The sequence below is a fragment of the Podarcis filfolensis genome (assembly GCF_964270895.1).
Source record: "Podarcis filfolensis genome assembly, chromosome: 3".
NCBI classification, from domain to species: Eukaryota; Metazoa; Chordata; class Lepidosauria; order Squamata; family Lacertidae; genus Podarcis; species Podarcis filfolensis.
In genome coordinates this window covers 57,084,008-57,104,981 of record NC_139606.1, presented here as the reverse complement: position 1 = coordinate 57,104,981, position 20,974 = coordinate 57,084,008, and the positions used below count along the sequence as shown (strand labels likewise).

Genomic DNA, 20,974 nt, shown 5'->3' with positions numbered 1-20,974 from the left:
TCTAGGGTTGTGCGCCCATCTCACTTAAGAGGCCGGGGGCCAGCGCTGTCCGGAGACACTTCCGGGTCACGTGGCCAGCGTGACGAAGCTGCTCTGGCGAGCCAGCACCAGCGCAGCACACGGAAACGCCGTTTACCTTCCCGCTATAAAGCGGTACCTATTTATCTACTTGCACTTAGGGGTGCTTTCGAACTGCTAGGTGGGCAGGAGCTGGGACTGAAAGACGGGAGCGCACCCCGCCGCGGGGATTCGAACCGCCGACCATGCGATCGGCAAGTCCTAGGCGCTGACCTTCTACCCACAGCGCCACCCGCGTCCCTATGTACACCACTTTTTTTTTAGCAAATAGTTTATACACTTCCCAAACAAAATAAATAAATAAATAAATAAATAAATAAATAAATAAATAAATAAATAAGATTATTTGGGTGACTAAAGATGATTTGCCAACCTCTAATAAGTATTATAAAAGTACTGAATATATCTGATTCCATACATCTCCTTCCCACTAATATTATTTATTTGAGCCTCTGTAGCTAATGAGAAGCAGATAATTTTCTCATTTCTCATCTACAGGATATACTTCCTACAGTAATTCAGTGGCAGGCTTCAAGAAAAGAAGGAATCCGAGCTTCCATTGTTCAGCATCTACCAAGTACAATGAGAAAGTTCTCCCTGCCCTTCTATATTGACTTTTCCTCTGACGAAAGAGAATCCCACAGAGTTCATAACAGAGCCTGTCTGCTGGATACTTCAGTAGGCATCCTTGGTGTTCTATTTCTAAAAGCATGCAAGCACACCAAGCCTTCACTTCATCTGTCACCTGCCTTCGTGCTATAGGCTGCAAAAAGGCAGAAATGTACAAAGACAGAAATGAAAATGAAACAAACTTCTGGGCTAGGCAGAAACGGAATACACCCCCCCCCCCCAATCTGCCTACACAAGAAATTACTGCAATACAAGTCCATTTTTAGTTTGTGAAGTATAATAAAATATGGAAGGTGATTGTTGTTTAGACTCTCACTGTTGTTCTGCTGGTTTTATATATGGCAGGTAAAGGGTACATGCAGCCCTCCAGCATGACCAGTGGTCAGGGATGATGGGCACATGTCCTACATCCCTGCTGTCTGGGGACTTTTTGTCTTCTAGTTGCTACCAGCAGTTCTCATGCACTGTGGGACAAAGGGGGTTTCACCTGAGTTATGACTAAGAAAAATGCTCACCATAGTAAATACAGGGAATTCTCCAAGGCAAAAAATGGATCAAAAGCAAGCCAGGACATTTACAACTTCTGAATCTTATTTTAGAAATAAATATGAACAGTGATCTTACTACAGCAGACATTTATTCTAACTTTCTCATCACAACTCATCACAGCTTACCAGAGGACACGGGAGTCACAAAAAGCATGAAATTCTGATTGTGGATGGAGAGCAATTTGAAAAAGCATTATCTGGATTCTGAAACAGCACCTCTAGTGTCTCCCAAAGGATACAGATAGTGCATACATTATTTAATGTTACAATTATATTTATATATAATGAAAAGGAAAACCATAACATATATCCTACCTAAAGACAGTTGCATAGTTCAGACTTCATAAAACAATCCTCTGAAAGATGGTTTCAAGGCTCAGGTACATAATGTGGCTCAATGTACTCTCTCTTCCACTTTTGTTTGAGTGTTCTGTTCTCTACTTCCTGGTTTTCTTAAAACACAGTTCGTCATAATGTCCAAATTGGCAAACTCTAGCTTGTAAATGTGTATGTCATGACAATCTGTGGCTAGAGAAAGTCAGGATATAGAGAAGGGAACCGTAAGCTGGGAGGGAGAGGAGAAAGCACACAAACCTTTGGCACACTTCCAAGTTCCTAAATTTAATTAACTCTCCAGGTTTGAGGGAAGACCTGCTACTTTATATTTAATTACTTTATTCAGATCCCCCTTTTCAATTTGCACAGCAGTCTCCAGATAATAAATTACAGTAATAAAGCACAAAGATAGACAGAACATAAAACAGTTATAAAGCACAGCAACCTTAAAAGCAGTCTTTTGAAATGGCACAAAATTGTCATAAAATGCCTTCAGGAGTCAAAAAATGTATGCAACACCCCCCATGAGAAATGGAAAGAGAGCAAGAGGGCTCCCTGGGGAGAAAATTCCACAGCTGTACTGTCTCTCACTAGAAGTCCAGTCCTTGGCAATCACCCAATCAAATATTTGTAAATGATAGGCCTATCATTTTCAAAGCTATAAATAGTTCTAACACAGCAATTGACTTCATTAATATCCACACAGAGATATGAACCCAAGACCCACACACAATCTGCAAGGTTGGGCAGCAATGTTTCCTACCAGTCATACCTGAAAGCTCCAGACCAGGCATCCCCAACCTTCAGCCCTCCAGATGTTTTGGACTACAATTCCCATCATCCTTGACCACTGGTCCTGTTAACTAGGGCTCATGGGAGTTGTAGGCCAAAACATCTGGAGGGCAGCAGGTTGGGGATGTCTGCTCCAGACACACAGGCACATTGCTGCTATGAAAGATCTGGCAAGGCTAAGTACACTCCAAGCATTCTAGGTATTTATTCTATGTGCAGGTGTGTACAGAATGCAGATTCTAACTTTTAAGATTATGTATGCCATCTCCAGTCTGTGCTTGAAAGGGTGGAGTGTAAATCATATAAATAAATGGAAAGAAGGACTCGCACATTGTTTCTGGTTTAAACCATACAAAAGCAAAGAAAGGGCTGGATCCAGGCTTAGTTATGTTTTCCATTGAAATCAACCGGAGTTAAAATCAATGGGACACATGTTAAACAGTACTAAGTCACATTGGTATCAATGGCTCTGCTCTAATCATGATCAAATCTGGATTCAACCCATGGAAGATGGCAGCAATAAACACTGGAATGCATTTAGATACCTTTAAGCTATCCAGTTATATAATGCACTTTAATCTTATTACACCAGTCCCCAATCTCGCATTATGCTGCTCCTTACATTGACATAACTTAATGGAACAAGTAAAGCAGCAGAACGTAATTTGAAAAAGGGACCAGGAGTGAAAATTCAATAGGAGTTAGAATAGAATCACTGTCATTCACCAAATCAATATGGAAATGCAGCACTCAAATCTGCTCAGCCATGAATTTGTTGGGTGACTTACTGCAGCCTCAGTTCCCTATGTGTAAAAGATAAGGAGAACAACTTAACTTCCATTAATGAATAATGAACACCAAGTGTTTTTTATGAGCACCATACAACAACAACAACAACAACAAAAAGAAAGGTAAAGGACCCCTGGACGGTTAAGTCCAGTCAAAAGCGACTATGGGGTTGTGGCGCTCATCTTGCTTTCAGGCCGAGGGAGCCAGTGTTTGTCCACAGACAACTTTCCGGGTCATGTGGCCAACATGACCAAACCACTTCTGCCAAGACGGAACACTGTGAAAAGTGCCAGAGCACACGGAAACACCATTTACCTTTCTGCCACAGCAGTACCTATTTATCTACTTGCACTGGCATGCTTTCAAACTGCTAGGGAACGGGAGCTCACCCTGTCACAGGTATTTAAACCAGTAAGCCCAAGAGACTCACTAGTTTTTCTACCTGTTGTAGCCATTGTAATACACTTTGGTAGATGCAGTACGGTTTTTAATTGCATTTTAATTGCTGCTTTCATTTCTTATATATTATATTTTATTATATTGCAATTGGAATTCATAGCAATCAAAATACAATCAAAAATCAATATGAATATTTAATGTGATGGATGTGCCATCTCCCATCTTCAAACACAAATTGACAGACATGCCACAAACCACCTAAATGAAGCTCACCCACCACCGATGGTCTATGGGCCACAATCTGAACTCAGCTTTACAGCTGCAAATAATAAAAAAATTGTCCAGTAGCACCTTAGAGACCAACTAAATTTGTTTTGGGTATTAGCTTTCATTTTATTTTTTTGTTTATTTCGACTGCGTCAGACCAACACGGCTACCTATCTGAAGCAGCAAAGTTTTAAATGTGTTGTAAAGTGCAATATAAATATATGACACTATATGGCGACAGTGAGCTATGCCAAATTCAATGTATTTTTCAAAACTTTTTTTTTAAAAAAGCATTTTCACATTTGTTCTATGTTTGTAGATTCCACCTTTGAGAATCCCTGTTCTACCCCAATGTCTACATATTAACGGGAGAAAGATGGGAATACAGGCTAGCTATGTAAACAGTAATAACAGGTAATATTTCATTGTGGAACCTGCACAGTAGACTTGCACTTACACAAATGGGGCTTATCCTTCCTGTGCCCCCCAAATTTTCTCTGAAGGCGTAAGGAACCCTCTGGAAAAAATGAGGGCCTAGGGAACTACAACAAGAAGTAGATGAAGGGTGAGACCTCTTGTGTTCATTGGCATGACACTGGATCTCAACAAATACAACAGACTTTTGGTCAGTCTACAAAATAGTTTTACAAGTCTTGAAGACTGTGTTTACACAGACAGGGCTCCTCAACACAGGCTTATTTCAGTACTCCTATTTAATTACTGAGAACCAGGGCACATGAGAGAAGGTGGCCCATAATTAAGAGTCAATCAACTTGGCCTTAAGAATTTCTAAGTTAGCTTCCACTGCAGTTATCAAACGGCATAGCTAAAACTTACAGAAAGTTCAACCATGGATACATGCAACTTAATACTTACTGAAAAGTATGGTGGTATTCACCTAATGCTTGATGGAATGTAGGAACTGCCAGGCTTCATGAAATATTTCAGGCAGCATGGTTAATTCAAAGTAAACAACAACACGGTACAATAAAGAAAGGAACTAATAGGTTAACTGGCCAGCTACTCTGGAAAGCTGACATTAATTAGCTAGTAAGGGGTATGAAACTATAGATTTGTATTCTAAAAGCACATCTTACATTAGGTTCCAGTAAGAGAAGAAAGCCCATTTAATGCCCACCATATCCTGGCCTACTTTTGCAGCTCACAGCTGTGCCATCTAATCCATAGCTTTGGTGAGCATGCTCACTTTGTACTTGTTCTCCATTTTGGTAGGGGTTGGAATGTGGCCTCTCCTCCTGAAGGTTGTAAAGTGCTTGCATTGAGGGCATGGCTTGGTGCTCGAGCCAATACGGCCAAGTTCCAGGAAGTACTTATATTTGATGATGTCATCATGTGGCAAGTTGTAGAGGACAGTTGTTTCATCCAGGTGTTCGCTACACTCTGTTATAGGACATTGGATGTCTGCTTGCCCCACCTGCACCTGCAAATAAACACAAGAGCTGTGATCAAACAGGTGTGGACACACAAATAATAACTGGACACCCAATTCCACACCAAGTTCCAGGACTTAACTTGTAAATATATAACAAAAATGAATATAGCATGGCTTTACACTTAACTGCACACAATGCAGTTGTGAAATTACTTCATTTTTAACTTTTACAGGAAATATGAAAGCCCAAATAACAAACTATTTTTATTTTGAAGAAAGAAACTGATGTTCTTATAATTCATCTGTTTTCAAGGGATTTCAAGTTAATACTGTTTCAGAGCAAATGTTCTCTCATCAATGCATACCAGCATTTTCAACCTATAACAGCACATCTTCAGAAACACCTTTTAGGTTATCAGCTGATTAAGATCCAAGAGAAGGAAGCCTCTCTGTAGTTCAAGCGCTTTATCTTAAATGATCTCAGAATGAACTTTTTAGCTCCCTAAAAATCAATTAATTCTTAATCATACACAGCTTCAAAGTATATGAAATCTAGAGTCTGATCCAATTTTCTTTTCTTTGGTGCTGTGTGGTGGATCAGCAGCTTAGCATTTCTCATTTGGCACAATCAGTAATAGCAATTTCCATAGCCTATAATGCTCTTCGCAGCGCAACTGTGATTCTGTACTGCATCAGAACATCAAAGATACACCCCTGATACTGCTTGTTATGCTGCAGTTACACTGAACGAAGTTGCAAATCTAAAGTAAATCCAGGAATGCAAAGTTTGTGAAATAGGGTTAATCTTCCAACCTCTGTACAATCTTTACTCTAACTGTAGTAGAATGAAGGCACAATGTGCATGAAGGTACAAGCATCTTATGCAAAAGCTGTTCATATACAAGTTGTTTAAGCACAGGAATTTAATTTCTGAAATGTGTATCTAAAATTAAACATGTACAGCTTTAGCACCTGTATGGTTAGGAATTCCCCAAAAAGCAAGCATTCATCCAACCAACCAACCACTTTAAGCAACTGCAGACTGCTTGGCAAGCACAATATTTAAATCCTAAATGTTTATGCCAAGGGAAATTGTCTTCTACAGCCAATGCTTAACACACGTACGATCCCTCTTGCTAGGACTGCAATTTCCCTTTCAGTCGTCTTTCCATTTTGATGACACATTTCCACAACAACATTTGCTTCCCAGGACTTCCAAGTTCTTTCCACCTATAATGCAACTATATACTCAGTCAGTAACTTTGGAAAAGAGCCAACAACTAGTGGGACACAATAAGACAACCAAATACAAAACATGCCAAATTCAAGCTGCAAACATTCCTTTGCAGCTATGGCTTGAATTCAGTGCAATTTGAAGCTTTTCCTGTCTCATGCCTGACGCCATATGGATGGACAGGTGAGCAGGGTTGGGTAAAATGAGCAAGCAGAACAAAGGTAAACATATTAGGCTGTGGGCCAGAGGTTCCCCACTGCTGCAAATGAGGATCCTGTCCCCCCACTGTATTAACGTCACAAGTTTCAAGCTCTATGTAGATATCTAACTATAACTAATGCACAAAACGCTCCCCTGTGTATCACTGTACACCTTGAGTGTTGGGCTTAGTAAGCTAGTTGCCTAGGAGTTGCTATCCTGCCCAAATAAATGACTAACTTCAATCCTGAAATAGTTTGCTCCTGTTATTTTTTTATACTCAAAGCCAGTGATTTTGAACACGAATCCTTGAACATGGCACTCAGTGCCAGTGGGAACTAGCACCCAACCTCTCTCAAACATGGAGAGCAAGACCAACATGAAAATCACGAAACAGCTTATTTAAGGCAGCAGTCACATAATGCCCCAGAAGTGTTTCTAAATTTAGCAGTGTACCAATACATCAAACTGCATGGTACTTTGTTAGCACCTACAACTGTCATTGTCTCAGAACTTCATGAAATTTAAAAGTAGCTTATTTTCTATTATAACACCAGACATTATCTTTGAATTAGACAGTCACTGTAGGTCCTTTTTCAGCTAGACTGCAATTGCACATTAACAGATGTCTAGCTAATAAATTGACAAGATTTAGCCAAAATATTCCAACACAAAAGAATAACATCTGTAACATGGAACTCTGGTTATATCTGGGGAGACTTTATGGAGATGTTGGAAGACTAACATGCTAAGGAAAGAAAGCAGACGACAGCGGGGGAGAGCAACACGGGAAAATAGCATAATAGCTTAGGATGATTTAACATTAATGTGTAGTAGATGGGCACAACCATAAATTAAGTGTAAATACTATTTACACCGCAGGTTTTTTCCCTAGCTAGAATGAAATCATATGGTAGAAGGTGAAGTGAGTATTAAGCAACGACAGTACAGTGGTGCCTCGCAAGACGAAATTAATCCGTTCCGCGAGTCTCTTCGTCTTGCGGTTTTTTCGTCTTGCGAAGCACGGCTATTAGCGGCTTAGCGGCTATTAACGGCTTAGCGGCTTTAAGAAAAAGGAAACAAACTCGCAAGACGTTTCGTCTTGCGAAGCAAGCCCATAGGGAAAATCGTCTTGCGAAGCGACGCAAAAACCGAAAAACCCTTTCGTCTTGCGCGTTTTTCGTTTTGCGAGGCATTCGTCTTGCGGGGCACCACTGTACCTTGACCCTCATGGTCAGAGGAGCTCTACCAGTTTTTCTGTTGTGGTGCCTATCTGTTGTTCTACCAGCTGATATTCACTAGACCCTCTTTATTGTTTCAGGAGACCAGTAAAAACATCACCCTATTAATTTCAGTGGGTCTACTCTAAGTGTGATTGAGTTGGCTACTTCTCTGGTTAGTTAAGAAGGCCTCTGTCTGAGCACTTTGTTTGACTGAAAGCTTTTGAGGTTTTTGTTATTGCTGTCACGAGTTGCTACTGTTGTTAACATCAACAAGCTAATATGATGGTTTTTATTACAGCTTTTAGCTTTTCTTGATTTGTCAGCATAATGAACTCTTTTAAAAGAAAGAATATATATATATGAAGATAGAATATATATATATAGAGAGAGAGACCCTTAATGTGTAGCTGTATGTGGAAGACTGCTACCAGGAAAAATTGAAAAGATAGAAGCACAAGATGCTAACTTTTACATAGTCAGGCTATTGGCCCATCTAGATCAGTATTTCCAACATAGTCTGGTAGTGGCTCACCAGGATTTTGGGATGGGTTGTCTCCCAGTACTACCCAGATATGACAGGGATTGAACCTGGAACCTGCTGAATGCAAAGCAGATGCTATACCACTGAGCTATTGCCCTTCCCCAAAAGGGAAAGGGGGGGTGAACTCCTTTCATCAAACCACTTTCATAGGGAAATCAGACACCTTTTTCTGTGGAAGGAGTTCTCTCTAGTGGGGTAGGATTACCATCACCAAGGGAAAGAAACCCATATCCATGGTCATCTGTTGAGATTCCTGCATTGCTGGGAGTTGGATGAGATGACCCTCAGGGTCCATTCCAAATCTACAATTCTATGATGCCACCTAAATCCTCATACTTGTCGAAACCCCTTCTCACTACACAGTACCTTCCTTCCTGGAGAGTTTCTAAGGTAACGTTGCTCCCTAGTTCTGAAATGAACAGGGCTGCTAACAGTATGAAAGCAGACAAGATAATGCAATACTATTCCAGGATACATCCTTGCGCTATTTCGGTCATCAAACTCCACATTAAAATATTCTGAAAATTGGTTGTGCATGTAGCAGGAAAACCCCAGCAAGTTAGATTTCTGTTAATAGCAATCCTTGAAAAGTACACATTGCAAATACCACCTGGATGTGACTAAGGCATATGAAATAGTATCCAGATCTACTCTCTACAGGAACAAGTGAATTTAGTGCACTAGACTGAGCTCTGGAAAAACAATCCTGAATCCAGTAAAGTCCCAAGCTGTGAGCCTGGATTAAAAACAAACAAAAAACCTCACACACTTCCAAAACAGCACTTATGCCTTATTTGGTTTAAGTAATTGCCCAAGAACGTGTAAAAAATAAGAGCTGTCAGGGAGGAAACAGACTAGATACAATGTTCATTTTTTGTTATTGGAAAAACAATGTACTCCATAGGCACATAAAACCATATTGCTAAGTGCACTCTTTACACAATGATATTTTAGGCATCTGTTCGTATACACAGAGGCAACTACGGTAATTCTTGACAAGTTGAGATGACATACAGAAGTTTTGTCTGGAGAGGCTGATAAGATTATTTGTTTTCCATCCCCAGTCACATGGATACTAGACCTGAAGATTCCTGGGCAAGCAAACAATTCCTCCAGATGTTCAACTGGAAAACAGTTCTTTCTGAATGCCAAAACAATGTATCTGATGTTGGAGAAATGTTTCCTGAGGTTTGGGTGTTCTGATAAATAGGATTTGTCTGTGTTCATTGACATTTCCTAGGCCACTAGAAGGATGACACATATGGACATTACAAAACATTCTGTTGATGGAATTGTAGGAATGTTGTACCATCCAGGAAAGGAAAGCTGTTGTCTTAAAATAATATCTGTGTCCTCCACACAGTTTTTCTTTCCAACGCCTGCCTGAGATGAAAGATACTATATCACATCCTGCAAAGGCACGGAGGAAGAGAAGCAGGCCAGCCATATCGGCTGGAAGGGGTGAATGTACACAGAGAATAGTAAAGGTAAAGGGACCCCTGACCATTAGGTCCAGTCGGGGGTTGCGGCACTCATCTCGCTTTATTGGCCGAGGGAGCCGGCGTACAGCTTCCGGGTCATGTGGCCAGCATGACTAAGCTGCTTCTGGCGAACCAGAGAAGCACGGAAACGCCATTTACCTTTCCGCCGGAGCGGTACCTATTTATCTACTTGCACTTGGACATGCTTTCAAACTGCTAAGTTGGCAGGAGCAGGGACCGAGCAACGGGAGCTCACCGCATCACGGGGATTCGAACCGCCGACCTTCTGATTGGCAAGTCTTAGGCTCTGTGGTTTAACCCACAGTTCCACCCACGTCAGAGGATAGGCAGATATTAAATCAGGGGTGGGCAACTTCTGGTACTCAGCTAGCATGGCCAATGGTCAGGGATGATGAGAGTTATAGACCAGCAAAATCAGGAAGGCCACAGGTTCCCCAACCCTGTACTAAAGTATCTCCCAGCTCTACTTTCAACCACAGCTAAAACACAATTGGTTCAGTTTACTAACAACTTCCTCGTGGTCATCAGTCAATCTGTAAGAAAACCCTTACATCAGATTCCTCATACAATGAGAATGAGATGGGGAGTAGGAATTACCGTACTTCACACGACGTATAACTGACATGGAATTCACTTGCATAATCTGCATGAACACAAATGTAGTTTAAGAAGACTTTCCTATGGTATCATGAGGCTTGCTATTCAACTGTGTCTTTCATGAAGCTTTAGTTTTGAGTTTTGGGTTTTTCTCTTCTTATATTAAAGTGGCGGGGGATGGACTTCCCATTGTGAGCAATAGAGAACACGAGGTTTTGGAGGCAAGCAGGATACCACATGCATTCATTTCCTGACCCAAGAGACCTCAGCAATTGCACAATCTGCACTACACATCCACTGTCAAAATGAAGCAATGTACCACACTTGAATCAGTCCCTGAATGAGCTTCTCCACAGCTGTACAGTCTACAGCACAGAGGCAACTTTTGCATACAGCTCACAAATTCTCAATGGGATTTACATCCGGGGAATTCCCTGGCCAATCAAGCACCTGTATTTGCTGCTCTGTCATGAATTTCTTCACCTTTCGATGTGTGACAGGAGGCTAGGTCCTGCTGCAATATCCCAGTACCGTCAGGATACCTCTTTTCCAGCTCTGGAATAACTCTCGTTCAAAGAACCTCAATATATTGTGACGAGCACATCATTCCTTCTATTGGCTGCAGGCTTCCGACACCATAATGATCAACTGACTTTTCGTGTTTGTTTTGAGTACAGGATTACGAGTAAGATAGAAAACATGCTTTGTTTCAATTAATTTGCTCATGTACTTTTGAATTCTGATGCCTGAGAAACTTTTCCTGTTCTACAAGATCCTTTAAAAACACTTTATGTTGTTGTTGCTGCATTATGCATGTTTATGTAATTAATTATAAACTAGATGGTATAATTAATAAGAGCTGGTTTAGTGTAGTGGCTGGAGTGCACAGGGAAGGCCCAGGTTCAAATTCACTCAGCCATGAACTCCTTAAAGAAGTGTGGGGTAATAACTGTGTCAATTATTAGACAGCCCTAGTGTAATAAACTCTAACATGTCCTTTGTCTAGCCTTGGGGTGGCACAAGTTTCAATACGGAAGCAATTGGAGATAATAGTGAAATACCATGCTATGTCACAGAGGAGCATTACATCAATGAAACACACAAGGTGGTCAAACCTGAGTCAATTCAGTCATGTTACCTATGGGGTTCTAGTTTTGATAGGGGACAGCGAACCCCAACCCTCCCAAACAACAAAATAATTTGAGGACCTGGTTCGATAAAGACTGTAGGAATCTAAGATCTTTGCTCAGGAAATTACAAAATAAGGTAAAACAGGAAGGGACCCTGTCCTCAGTGGAAAACCTGCACAGGTGGCGCTCCCATTATAAAAATACTCTAAAACTTAAGAAATCCCTCTATAGAAGGGAACAGTGGGAGGCACTCGACAAGGCGATCAAATTGCGGGACGACAAAAAGTTCTGGGAAATAATTGCTCAGGGAATTTCACCCAAAGGGATAACTGTAACCAACAGTATTTCATCTAACTTATGGTACCAACATTTTTCCCGGCTATATAACCCTAACCCTAACCCTAAACCGAGCCAGTTTCCTCCTCTTAAAAACGATCTATTAATGGGCTGGGATCCTGTTACCGAATTAGAATGTTTACAGCTAATTAAAACATTCAAGAATGGCAAAGCTCCCGGTGAAGATATGATTCCTCCTGAGGTGCTTAAACTAAATGCCCAGTGGTGGGCTGCTTTTTTGGCCCAACTTTTTACGGTAATAAATGATACATGCAAAATCCCAGAAAATTGGAAACTGAGCCTGATAGCCCCCATCTATAAGAAGGGCGACCCCCAAGACCCCTCAAACTATCGCCCCGTAAGTCTCCTGGACATTGTGTATAAACTTTATACTCGACACCTGTTAAATAAATTGGTTGACTGGGCTGACCACTCTAACTTGCTTAATCCGGAACAGGCAGGGTTTAGAAAGGGCCATAGTACAATAGGCCATTGTTTGGTATTACAGACAACGATAGATAAGTATACAAAGACACATAAGAGCAAACTTTTTGTGGCTTTTGTAGATCTTACATCCGCTTTTGACTCAATCTGTAGGGACAAATTATGGCAAAAACTATATGACACAGATATAGATAGACGACTTCTCAAAATACTTAGAGAGTTACATACAGACATCACAGTTAAAATTAGAACTGGGACGTCAGGCAACTATACTGACCCACTGCCACTGGGGAAAGGGGTTAAACAGGGCTGTTTGTTAGCGCCGTTCCTCTTTAATTTCTATATAAACGACATTGTTCAACATATGGCAAAGTATAAGTCATCAGCTCCTGCCCTGGAAGGCAAACACCTGAATATACTGCTATATGCTGATGACATGGCGGTCATGGCACTCACTCGAAGGGGCCTACATAGCATGCTGGAGGAGCTCGTAGCTTATTGTTCCCAAAACTCTCTAAAGATAAATTATGATAAAACAAAAATTGTGGTATTTACTAGAGCTCGCCACACATTCAGATGGTCTTTAGATGAACACAAAATTGAACAATGTCTTCTCTTTAAATATCTTGGTATCACTTTCCAAGCTACATCTAGCTGGCTTGCCCACTTCAAGACTGTAGCCCTTCTAGCACGTAGGACAATTGGTGCTCTGCTCAGCTTTTTTTATTCGAGGGGAGGGCAACTGGTGACCCCGGCACTAAAAACTTTTGTTGGAAAAGTGATTCCCCAGATGTTATACGGAGTAGAACTCTGGGGATGGAATCAGAAGCTGTTAGAACGGCTTGAAATCTTCCAAAATTTTTATCTCAGAAGAATTCTAGGCCTCCCTCAGAGCACTCCGGCAGCTTTCCTAAGAGTGGAAGTAGGATTACCCTCTGTGTCTGCCAGGGCCCACTTAAGATTCCTGCGTTTTTTCACCAACCTCATAGATGCCCCGAACACCTTATTGGCTAAACAAGCCTTTGTATCATTACAAAATAATACCACTTGGCATAAAAATCTACTAGATATTTTATCTAGATACAACCTACCTGAGTTTAATACTCTCAAATTGTGGAGCCCTGATAAAGTTCGGGAATGGATCTTTGAAAAAGACGCCTTTTTGGACTCCACTAGGATAAAAAACTCTGGGTTCTCCTACTGGTTCCCTCGAGTAAAAGCAGTCAAAATCTGTGCCAACTACTTGGTGGAGATCACTGATCCCACCCTTCGGAGAGCTTTTACTATGGCACGGTTCCAAACATTGCCAACTGCTTATTTGACCGGTAGATACACAAAAACCCCAGTAGAACACCGTTTATGTCCTTGCCTTATGAAAATTAAAAAGGATCTTACACATTACCTCCTCTACTGCCCCATTTACTCGGGCTTTAGAGACGCATTGCTGCAAATTATACCCAATTCTATAACCAGTCCTGAAGACAGAGTAAAATTTTTGTTAGTTGATGCAAACCCACGCATGTGGTAGCGGTTTTTGTGATGAAGGCCATGAAAGCCAGGGAAAGATTTATGGACGACAATCCAAAGACCCCTTCATCGTCTGTTTAACTCGTTGCTCGTTTTCCCTCCTTTTCTATTCTGTGGGAAGAAGGTTTTGTTGGCATAGTATGTAATGAATTTTAATATTTTTAACTATTGTAGTGTTGATGTTTGTGCACAGGCATGGTCCTCACAATAAACGGATTTGATTTGATTTGATTTGATAGGGGACAGGAAGCTAAAAGCAGCAAGATGGCACAGTAGCAAAGCTTCTTATCTGCAGATGAAAACTGCAAAAGCCTTCCACTAATTAGCTGCTGGGTATGTTCTCTCCCACCTACTGAGCCCAATGTGCATGCGGGTAGGAAAACAGGTCTGGCTAAAGAGGCTCTGCTGAAGCAGTGACTCAGCTTGTTATTTGCTTGGTGCTCAGAATCAAGCCCAGCTGTACTTGATGAAGACGTGTACCTCTATCCCCAGCCCGTGTCTGTTTTTCCTATGAATTTTCTCTATGACGCTGCCTGTCTCTCTCTGCACCATGAATCAAGTATCGCCTAGTAGCATTTTAGTACGTCAACAAATATGGTCAGATTCAAGTAGCAAGTCGCAATAGTGGAAGCCAATGCAAGGCCTTCCCCTAATACAACAGGGTTTTTTTCATCCCCTCCTTTCCTTCTGGGAGTCCCCAGATTGGCTCTGATGTATGTGTGTTGGGGGAACCCCAGAACAGCTCATGTGGCAGGAGCTGCGGAGAGGGGAGACTGAATGTCTGGCAAGCTGAAATGCTTGCACTGATGGAACAATCTGCTTAGTACTACATTGAATTCCTCCCTGCAGACTATTTATTTCAAATGTTGATGTACTGCCTCTCATTAAAATCATACCGAAGCAAAGGATACTGTCAATACAAAACAGGAATTCAAAAACTATCCTATATGCAATAAAAACAATCCAATCCTACAAAATTCCATCCAGCACAGCCAACTCAGTTCTCCTGAGAAAGAGAGATGGAGGGAGGAAGTAGAGGAGCAACTTGGCACTGGGAAAAGGCTGCCCAAAAGAGGCGCCCAAACATTAAGCCCTAGCCTCTGCCAACACTATATGCCACCACCAGGAGAACAGTCTACAGCCCAAGAGCCATGCACACATATCAATAAAAATAGATATTTTGCGGGGGGTGGGGCGTTTCTGGTGTATTATAAAAAGGTATTTTTTATTGGGTAAGAGCTTTTTGTATATCTTTGGACAGATATGGGAGGGAGGGAGAAAAAGGAAAGTGGGAGGCATCTAAAGAAAACTAGTGAAGCTGCATAGGGAGCTTACTTTCCGTTATGAAATGGAAGGCAGGAAAAATCATGAAGAAAAAGTATACATGAATAGCCAACAGTTGCAGGGAGAAGGTCAGGTGAGCCAAAGCTCAGAATGAACTCAGGCTTCCAAGAGAGGTTATAAACAATGAAAAAGGCTATGTTCGAAGCAAGAGGAAGAAGAAGCAAGTAGTGGGTCCCTTGCATGGAGAAATGTTATTGAGGACAGAGAGAAGGCGGAACTGCTCAACACCTACTTTGCCTGTGTTTTCACCCAAAAGGAAAGCAGTGCCCAACTGGCTGATAACAGAATAAATGATGCAAGGAGGAAAGTGCAGCCCAAGATAGGAAACATTGTGGTAAAGGAACGCAAGCTTAACATGAGTCCACAGTGTGATGCAGCAGCAGAAAAAGCTAACGCTATTCTATGTTTCAACAACAAAAGTATAGTGTCCGAATCAAGGGAAGTAAAAGTACCACTCTATTCTGCGTTGGTCAGACCACACCTGCAGTACCATGTCCAGTTCTGGGCACCACAATTTAACATATTAGGATATTGACAAACTGGAATGCATTCAGAGGAGGGTGACCAAGATTATAAAGGATCTGGAAACCAAGTCTTATGAGGAACATTTGAAGGAGTTGGGTATGTTTCGTCTGGTACAGCGGAGACTGAGAGGGAAAATGATAACCATCTTCAAATGTCTAAAGCGCTGTCACATGAAAGGTGGAGCAAACCTGTTTTCTCCTACTCCGGAGGCTAGAACCTGAACCAATGGCTTCAAGTTACAAGAAGGCAGATTCCAACTAAGCATCAGTAAGAACTTTGACAATGGAACAGACTCCCTTGAGAAGTGGTGAACTGTCCTTCCTGGGCTGTTTTTAAGCAAAGGTTGGATGGCCACCTGTCATGTATGATTTGGTTGAAATTCCTGCATGGCAGGAGGTTGGACTAGATAATCCTCAAGGTTGCTTCCAACTTTACAATTCTATTATTCTATTCTATGAAAAAACAATGTATCATATATTTATTTATCAATCAATCAATCAGGGACGTAAAACAATTTCAGGTTATGTTAATGCACGAATAAACTTGCATTAAGACTGGGTCTTTATTTTTATTCATTTAACAACATTTATATACCACTTACTCAAACAAAAAGACCTCTAAAACAATACCTTGCTAATCTTTTTATCTATTTTGGATTGTAAGAAGGGATCCGTCTCTTACTCTGCAAAGCTTTGTGCTGCATACTGATGGCATTATATAAATAATAATAAAAATAATGTGCAGCGCTCCGGTATATAAAGTTTTGCAGTGTAAATATTTACACTTGTGCTAGCACTGCAGAACATCATGATAAAGGATACTGAAGAATATGCATCGTCAGAATAAATGTGTCTATTTTAGAGCGAAAGCAGCTTCCCTCAGGCATTCAGTCTGAATGTGGAAAGGGGCAATCAGTAATACATAGGCACGTCCCACTCCCACATTGCTGCTGCCTGCACCAGCCACACTCCCCAGTCACTGTGTGATCAGCATCCATCCGAAGGGAGCTACTAACCATGCACTGATTAGGCCAGGGATTAGCAACCTTTTTCAGCCGTGGGCCGGTCCACCATCCCTCAGACCATGTCGTGGGCCGGAGTATATATATTGGGGGGGGGGGGATGAACGAATTCTTATGCTCCACAAATAACCCAGAGATGCATTTTAAATAAAAGGACACATTCTACTCATGTAAAAACACGCTGATTCCCGGACTGTCCACAGGCCGGATTGACTGGGCCACATCCGGCCCCTGGGCCTTAGGTTGCCTACCCCTGGGTTAGGTAGTGTTCTGATGACCCAAGGATCAACTCACAAATTCCTGCTTGTGTTCAAACTACAGAGAACGAGGGTATAAATTTAAGAGAGTTGTACATTCTGGGATATGAAACTAAAGAGAACACAGAAATCCTGTTTGTTTGCCTATCAATTCATTCTATACTTACATCCATGAAGTTTCTAGTCTTAATAACTGCATTCGTGATCTTGATTCAAGAAGCTTACAACTACGTTTTTCAGTCCTGCCAGAAGCTTTCCTTCTTTCTTCCAGTGCTGAACTTGAGTGGCACAAACATGACTGTTTTTCAAGCAACTGTGAAGCCTTATAAGTGACTAAAAATACACCTATTCTATCTCAGTAGTCCATACTAAAGAATAACCTTGGTATAAATAACACCATTTATATAAAATAAAGCATTAGGCACAAATACCTATGTGGCTGGTTGTTTTTAAATCTCAACACGAAATTAAAAGACATTTAACTTTTATTTATTTATTTATTTATACCCCGCCCATCTGGCTGGGTTTCCCCACCCACTCTGGGCAGCTCCCAACATTGAAATATTGAAAACACAATAAAACATCAAACATTAAAAAAAATCCCTAAAAAGGAATTTTAAAAGCAACTTTTAAATGACCTCAAAAATCAATTAAAATTTGGTTTGAAACAATTTATCATAGTACTTGGATCCACTTTTTATTGTGCAACGGCTCTCTCCCTGTCCCTTAAACATTACCTTGCCATTTCTGTCACTCCTGATTTGGATCTTGAATTCATGTGTTAACTTTATGCAATCTATTTAGGCCTGAGAGGCAGAATGTAAAGGAAGGGGCTGGCACACAAGCCCCCCCCCCCCCGAGGCATGCTGTAACTGTGTGTGGTAACCACACAATGGCAGGCAGTGGGGATGAGCATGCTAGTTCCATCTACCTCATCAACATTTCATGGGCCCTCACGCAGGGCCCACCAAATACATTTTGCTGCCTCAGGGGAAGGACAATACTGTACTCCCCTATTTTGCAAATGAAAGCTGACCAGATTGGTTGGCAAATCTTACTTTGACACTGGCAGTGAGACCTCCACTGCATTCAAAGGCTGCAATTGTGGGGTGCAGAGCAGATCATATGGCACACCCATCTCTGTCCACTCCTTGCTCTTCTGCATTTGCCACCCGAGGTGGTTGCCTCACTGACTCATGGTAGAGCTGGCCCTGATTCTATGAGTTTAATGGTGACAGTCTGAAGCTGGGAGCCTCCTGTACTCAGAGCCCTGAATTTCTAAGGTTCTAAAATATACAGAGAGCCTGCCTGAGTACATAAGGCTCCCAACTTCAGACAGCCTCAGGGAGTTGGAAGGTGACAAGAACAAATAGGTGGAGCTAGCATGCTTATCTCACTTCCCCCTTGTGTGTTTACTAAATGAAGCTACAGAACATCCAAAAAGGGCTAGAGTGAATCCAAGTATGCTCCCTCCATGAGGAATACCAGGCATTTATCCTTATTCAAACTTTATATCTTGGTGATGATGTGCCAAGCTCTACAGTAAACAAATGAACAGTTTCTAATTTTCAAGGCCCCAGAATGTACTAGTCCTTTACTAGCACTGTAAAAACAATCCCTTTGCCATTCCTGGCCTGAACAACCAGTCTTTCCCTACCACCTGCTTCAAGCCAGCACATGACCAACACATGTTTTCAAGTATGACACTTATAGAATGATATCATGCAGAATATTTTCCCTGCCTCCTCACCAAGCGATTCTGCTTAGTGAGCACATGGTTGTGTAGTGAAGCTGCCACAATTCTGTGCTTTTGGTATGAATCGAAAGAGCACCCAGTTGTTTCATTCCTGCAAGCTCATCTCATTTCGTAAAGTGATATTACTCCTGTCTTTCACCAGCCACACAAAGCACATGCCATATTCTGTGGAATAACACTAACCGAAATAGGGTTTATGAAAAGTGAAGCAGGTGCTCTTAACAAATACTCACCTTTCCAACCAACTACCCCCGCCCCTGCCTTCATTTAGATGCACAGCATATTCTCAGCTAAATATTTGCTCAAGTCTTTGCAAGACTTGGACCTATGGACTTAGCTGTGCAAAAGATTCTGTGCTGATGTGGGTCACTTTGACCTCCATACATCAGCCCTGCTTGCCAGCACCAGTCCACAGAGTACAAGTTCTCCAGCAGGTCAAACATCTGAAATTCATTTCCATGCATCTGGGGAATGAGATGCAAAATGATTAATCGGAGCAGAGGTGAAGAACCTTGGGATGAGGGACCAAATGTGGTCTGTCAGGCCTTTCTGTCTGGCTCTTGGGATTCTCACTAGACCACATCTATTTCCAGGCCACACTTCTTTACTAGGACTGCTCTGTGTCTCAATGGCTTCTGCCTGGCTAACACATGTCCATGAACTGTGACCTCTAGCTTGTCTGGATGGAGATTTGTGTGTGATGCAGAGACTCTCATCTTCTGCATGGCTGAAATGTAGCCTCCAGGACAAAGGAAATAATCAAATCTATGCCCACCTTTGCCTCTGACCCCACCTGCCACTGGTATGTGGTCCATGGAAGATTTCCCATTAGAGTATGTGGTCCTTGGGCTATAAAGGATTCCTTACTCACTTTGAGCCTTACACTGGGAAAAAGATGTTTGGCTCTAATCAGCATTTTGCTCCATGCACACACACTGATGCTGACTTCTACCAGACCCTCTGAAAAGAAAATGTTTCTAAAGCCGTGAAAATCAGAAATCCAGGAAAAGTTCCCACTCTGTTCAGTTAGGTTCCTCCTTCCTCAGCAAAGGTGGAAAAGGGAAATGACCTGTCCACAATTAAACAAGGAATAGAAACAAAGAGGTATTTTGGTTTTCCATTTTGGTTATTTGGAAGAAATGAACTGTGGATCAGGTTAAAAAAAAATTACACCCATTTTAGGACAGAGGCATAAAGTTGAAGATTCAGAACTTTCAATCCTGAAAAAATCTTATAACAGCAGAAAGAGTTTTGCTGGGCCCTGGGTCTATACTGCTAAATTTAAATTTAACTAAAACTATCCTCCCTGGCACCATGTACAGGTACAGATGTGAAACTTTGTGGAAGAAAAAAACAGGTTTGTGGGGTGTGTTTTTTTAAAAAACAACAACAACACTACTGTCCCCTTCAAATAAGTTCCTTTGGACAAGTTGCTTAAACCCTCTTCAGGTATAGAAAAGGCTCCCCACTGCAGAGGTTCAGCTCCTAACACATGGAGGGCTGTGGGAACAAGAATAGTGATGCTCCAGAGAGCCTGGGAGAGCACTTCCTACTCTTTCTTTCATTTGATGGTTTCTTGATGGGCTTTGAAAGATAGGATCAGCTTCCTAGCCATGTATGCAGATTCTTCCTCCCTCACCTTGATGCTTCCTCTAAAAATTGCCACAAATACCCAGAGAACAGACTATTTATACTGCGCCCTCTCTTGGTCAAATAAAGCATGGAATGCTCAAAGTTGCAAGTGGTGTGCAGTGCAACACTGATGTAACACATCATCGTTGCAGGCCGGGATTATTGAGAGATCAAATATGAAGTACTTCTGAAATTGCAACATACTCAGCACTATTATTGCTTATGACATACAACTTGAACAAATGAAATACCAGTACCTTACAATTAAATAACCAGCTTGCTTATATAGGTATGTGATCACTTGCTCCTATTGTTTCGCTGTCATCAGTCAGAAATACCACTAAGAAGTTGCAGCAACACATTTAACAAATCTGTTGAGAACCTGTCATTTTAAACAGGAAGACAGATGCAGAGTTGGATTTTTTTTTAAAAAAACCTCTAGATAAAAGTACTCCTTTCTTCTGATTAAATACTT

At 41.5% G+C, this 20,974-nt stretch overlaps 1 protein-coding gene across 2 annotated transcripts in view; it reads right to left on the bottom strand.

The window, feature by feature from the left end:
* The window catches only part of RNF217 (ring finger protein 217), a 48,860-nt gene that overhangs the window by 27,270 nt on the left and 616 nt on the right, over positions 1-20,974 (bottom strand). Inside the window, exon 2 of one of the 2 annotated variants that reach the window (XM_083608707.1) lies at positions 5,047-5,299. In XM_083608707.1, the coding sequence (XP_083464833.1) occupies positions 5,047-5,064 (18 nt within the window). In that variant the 5' untranslated portion in view covers positions 5,065-5,299. Of the gene's footprint in view, positions 1-4,936; positions 5,303-20,974 lie in introns of those variants that run through there. The other variant, XM_083608706.1, reaches the window with a different exon arrangement.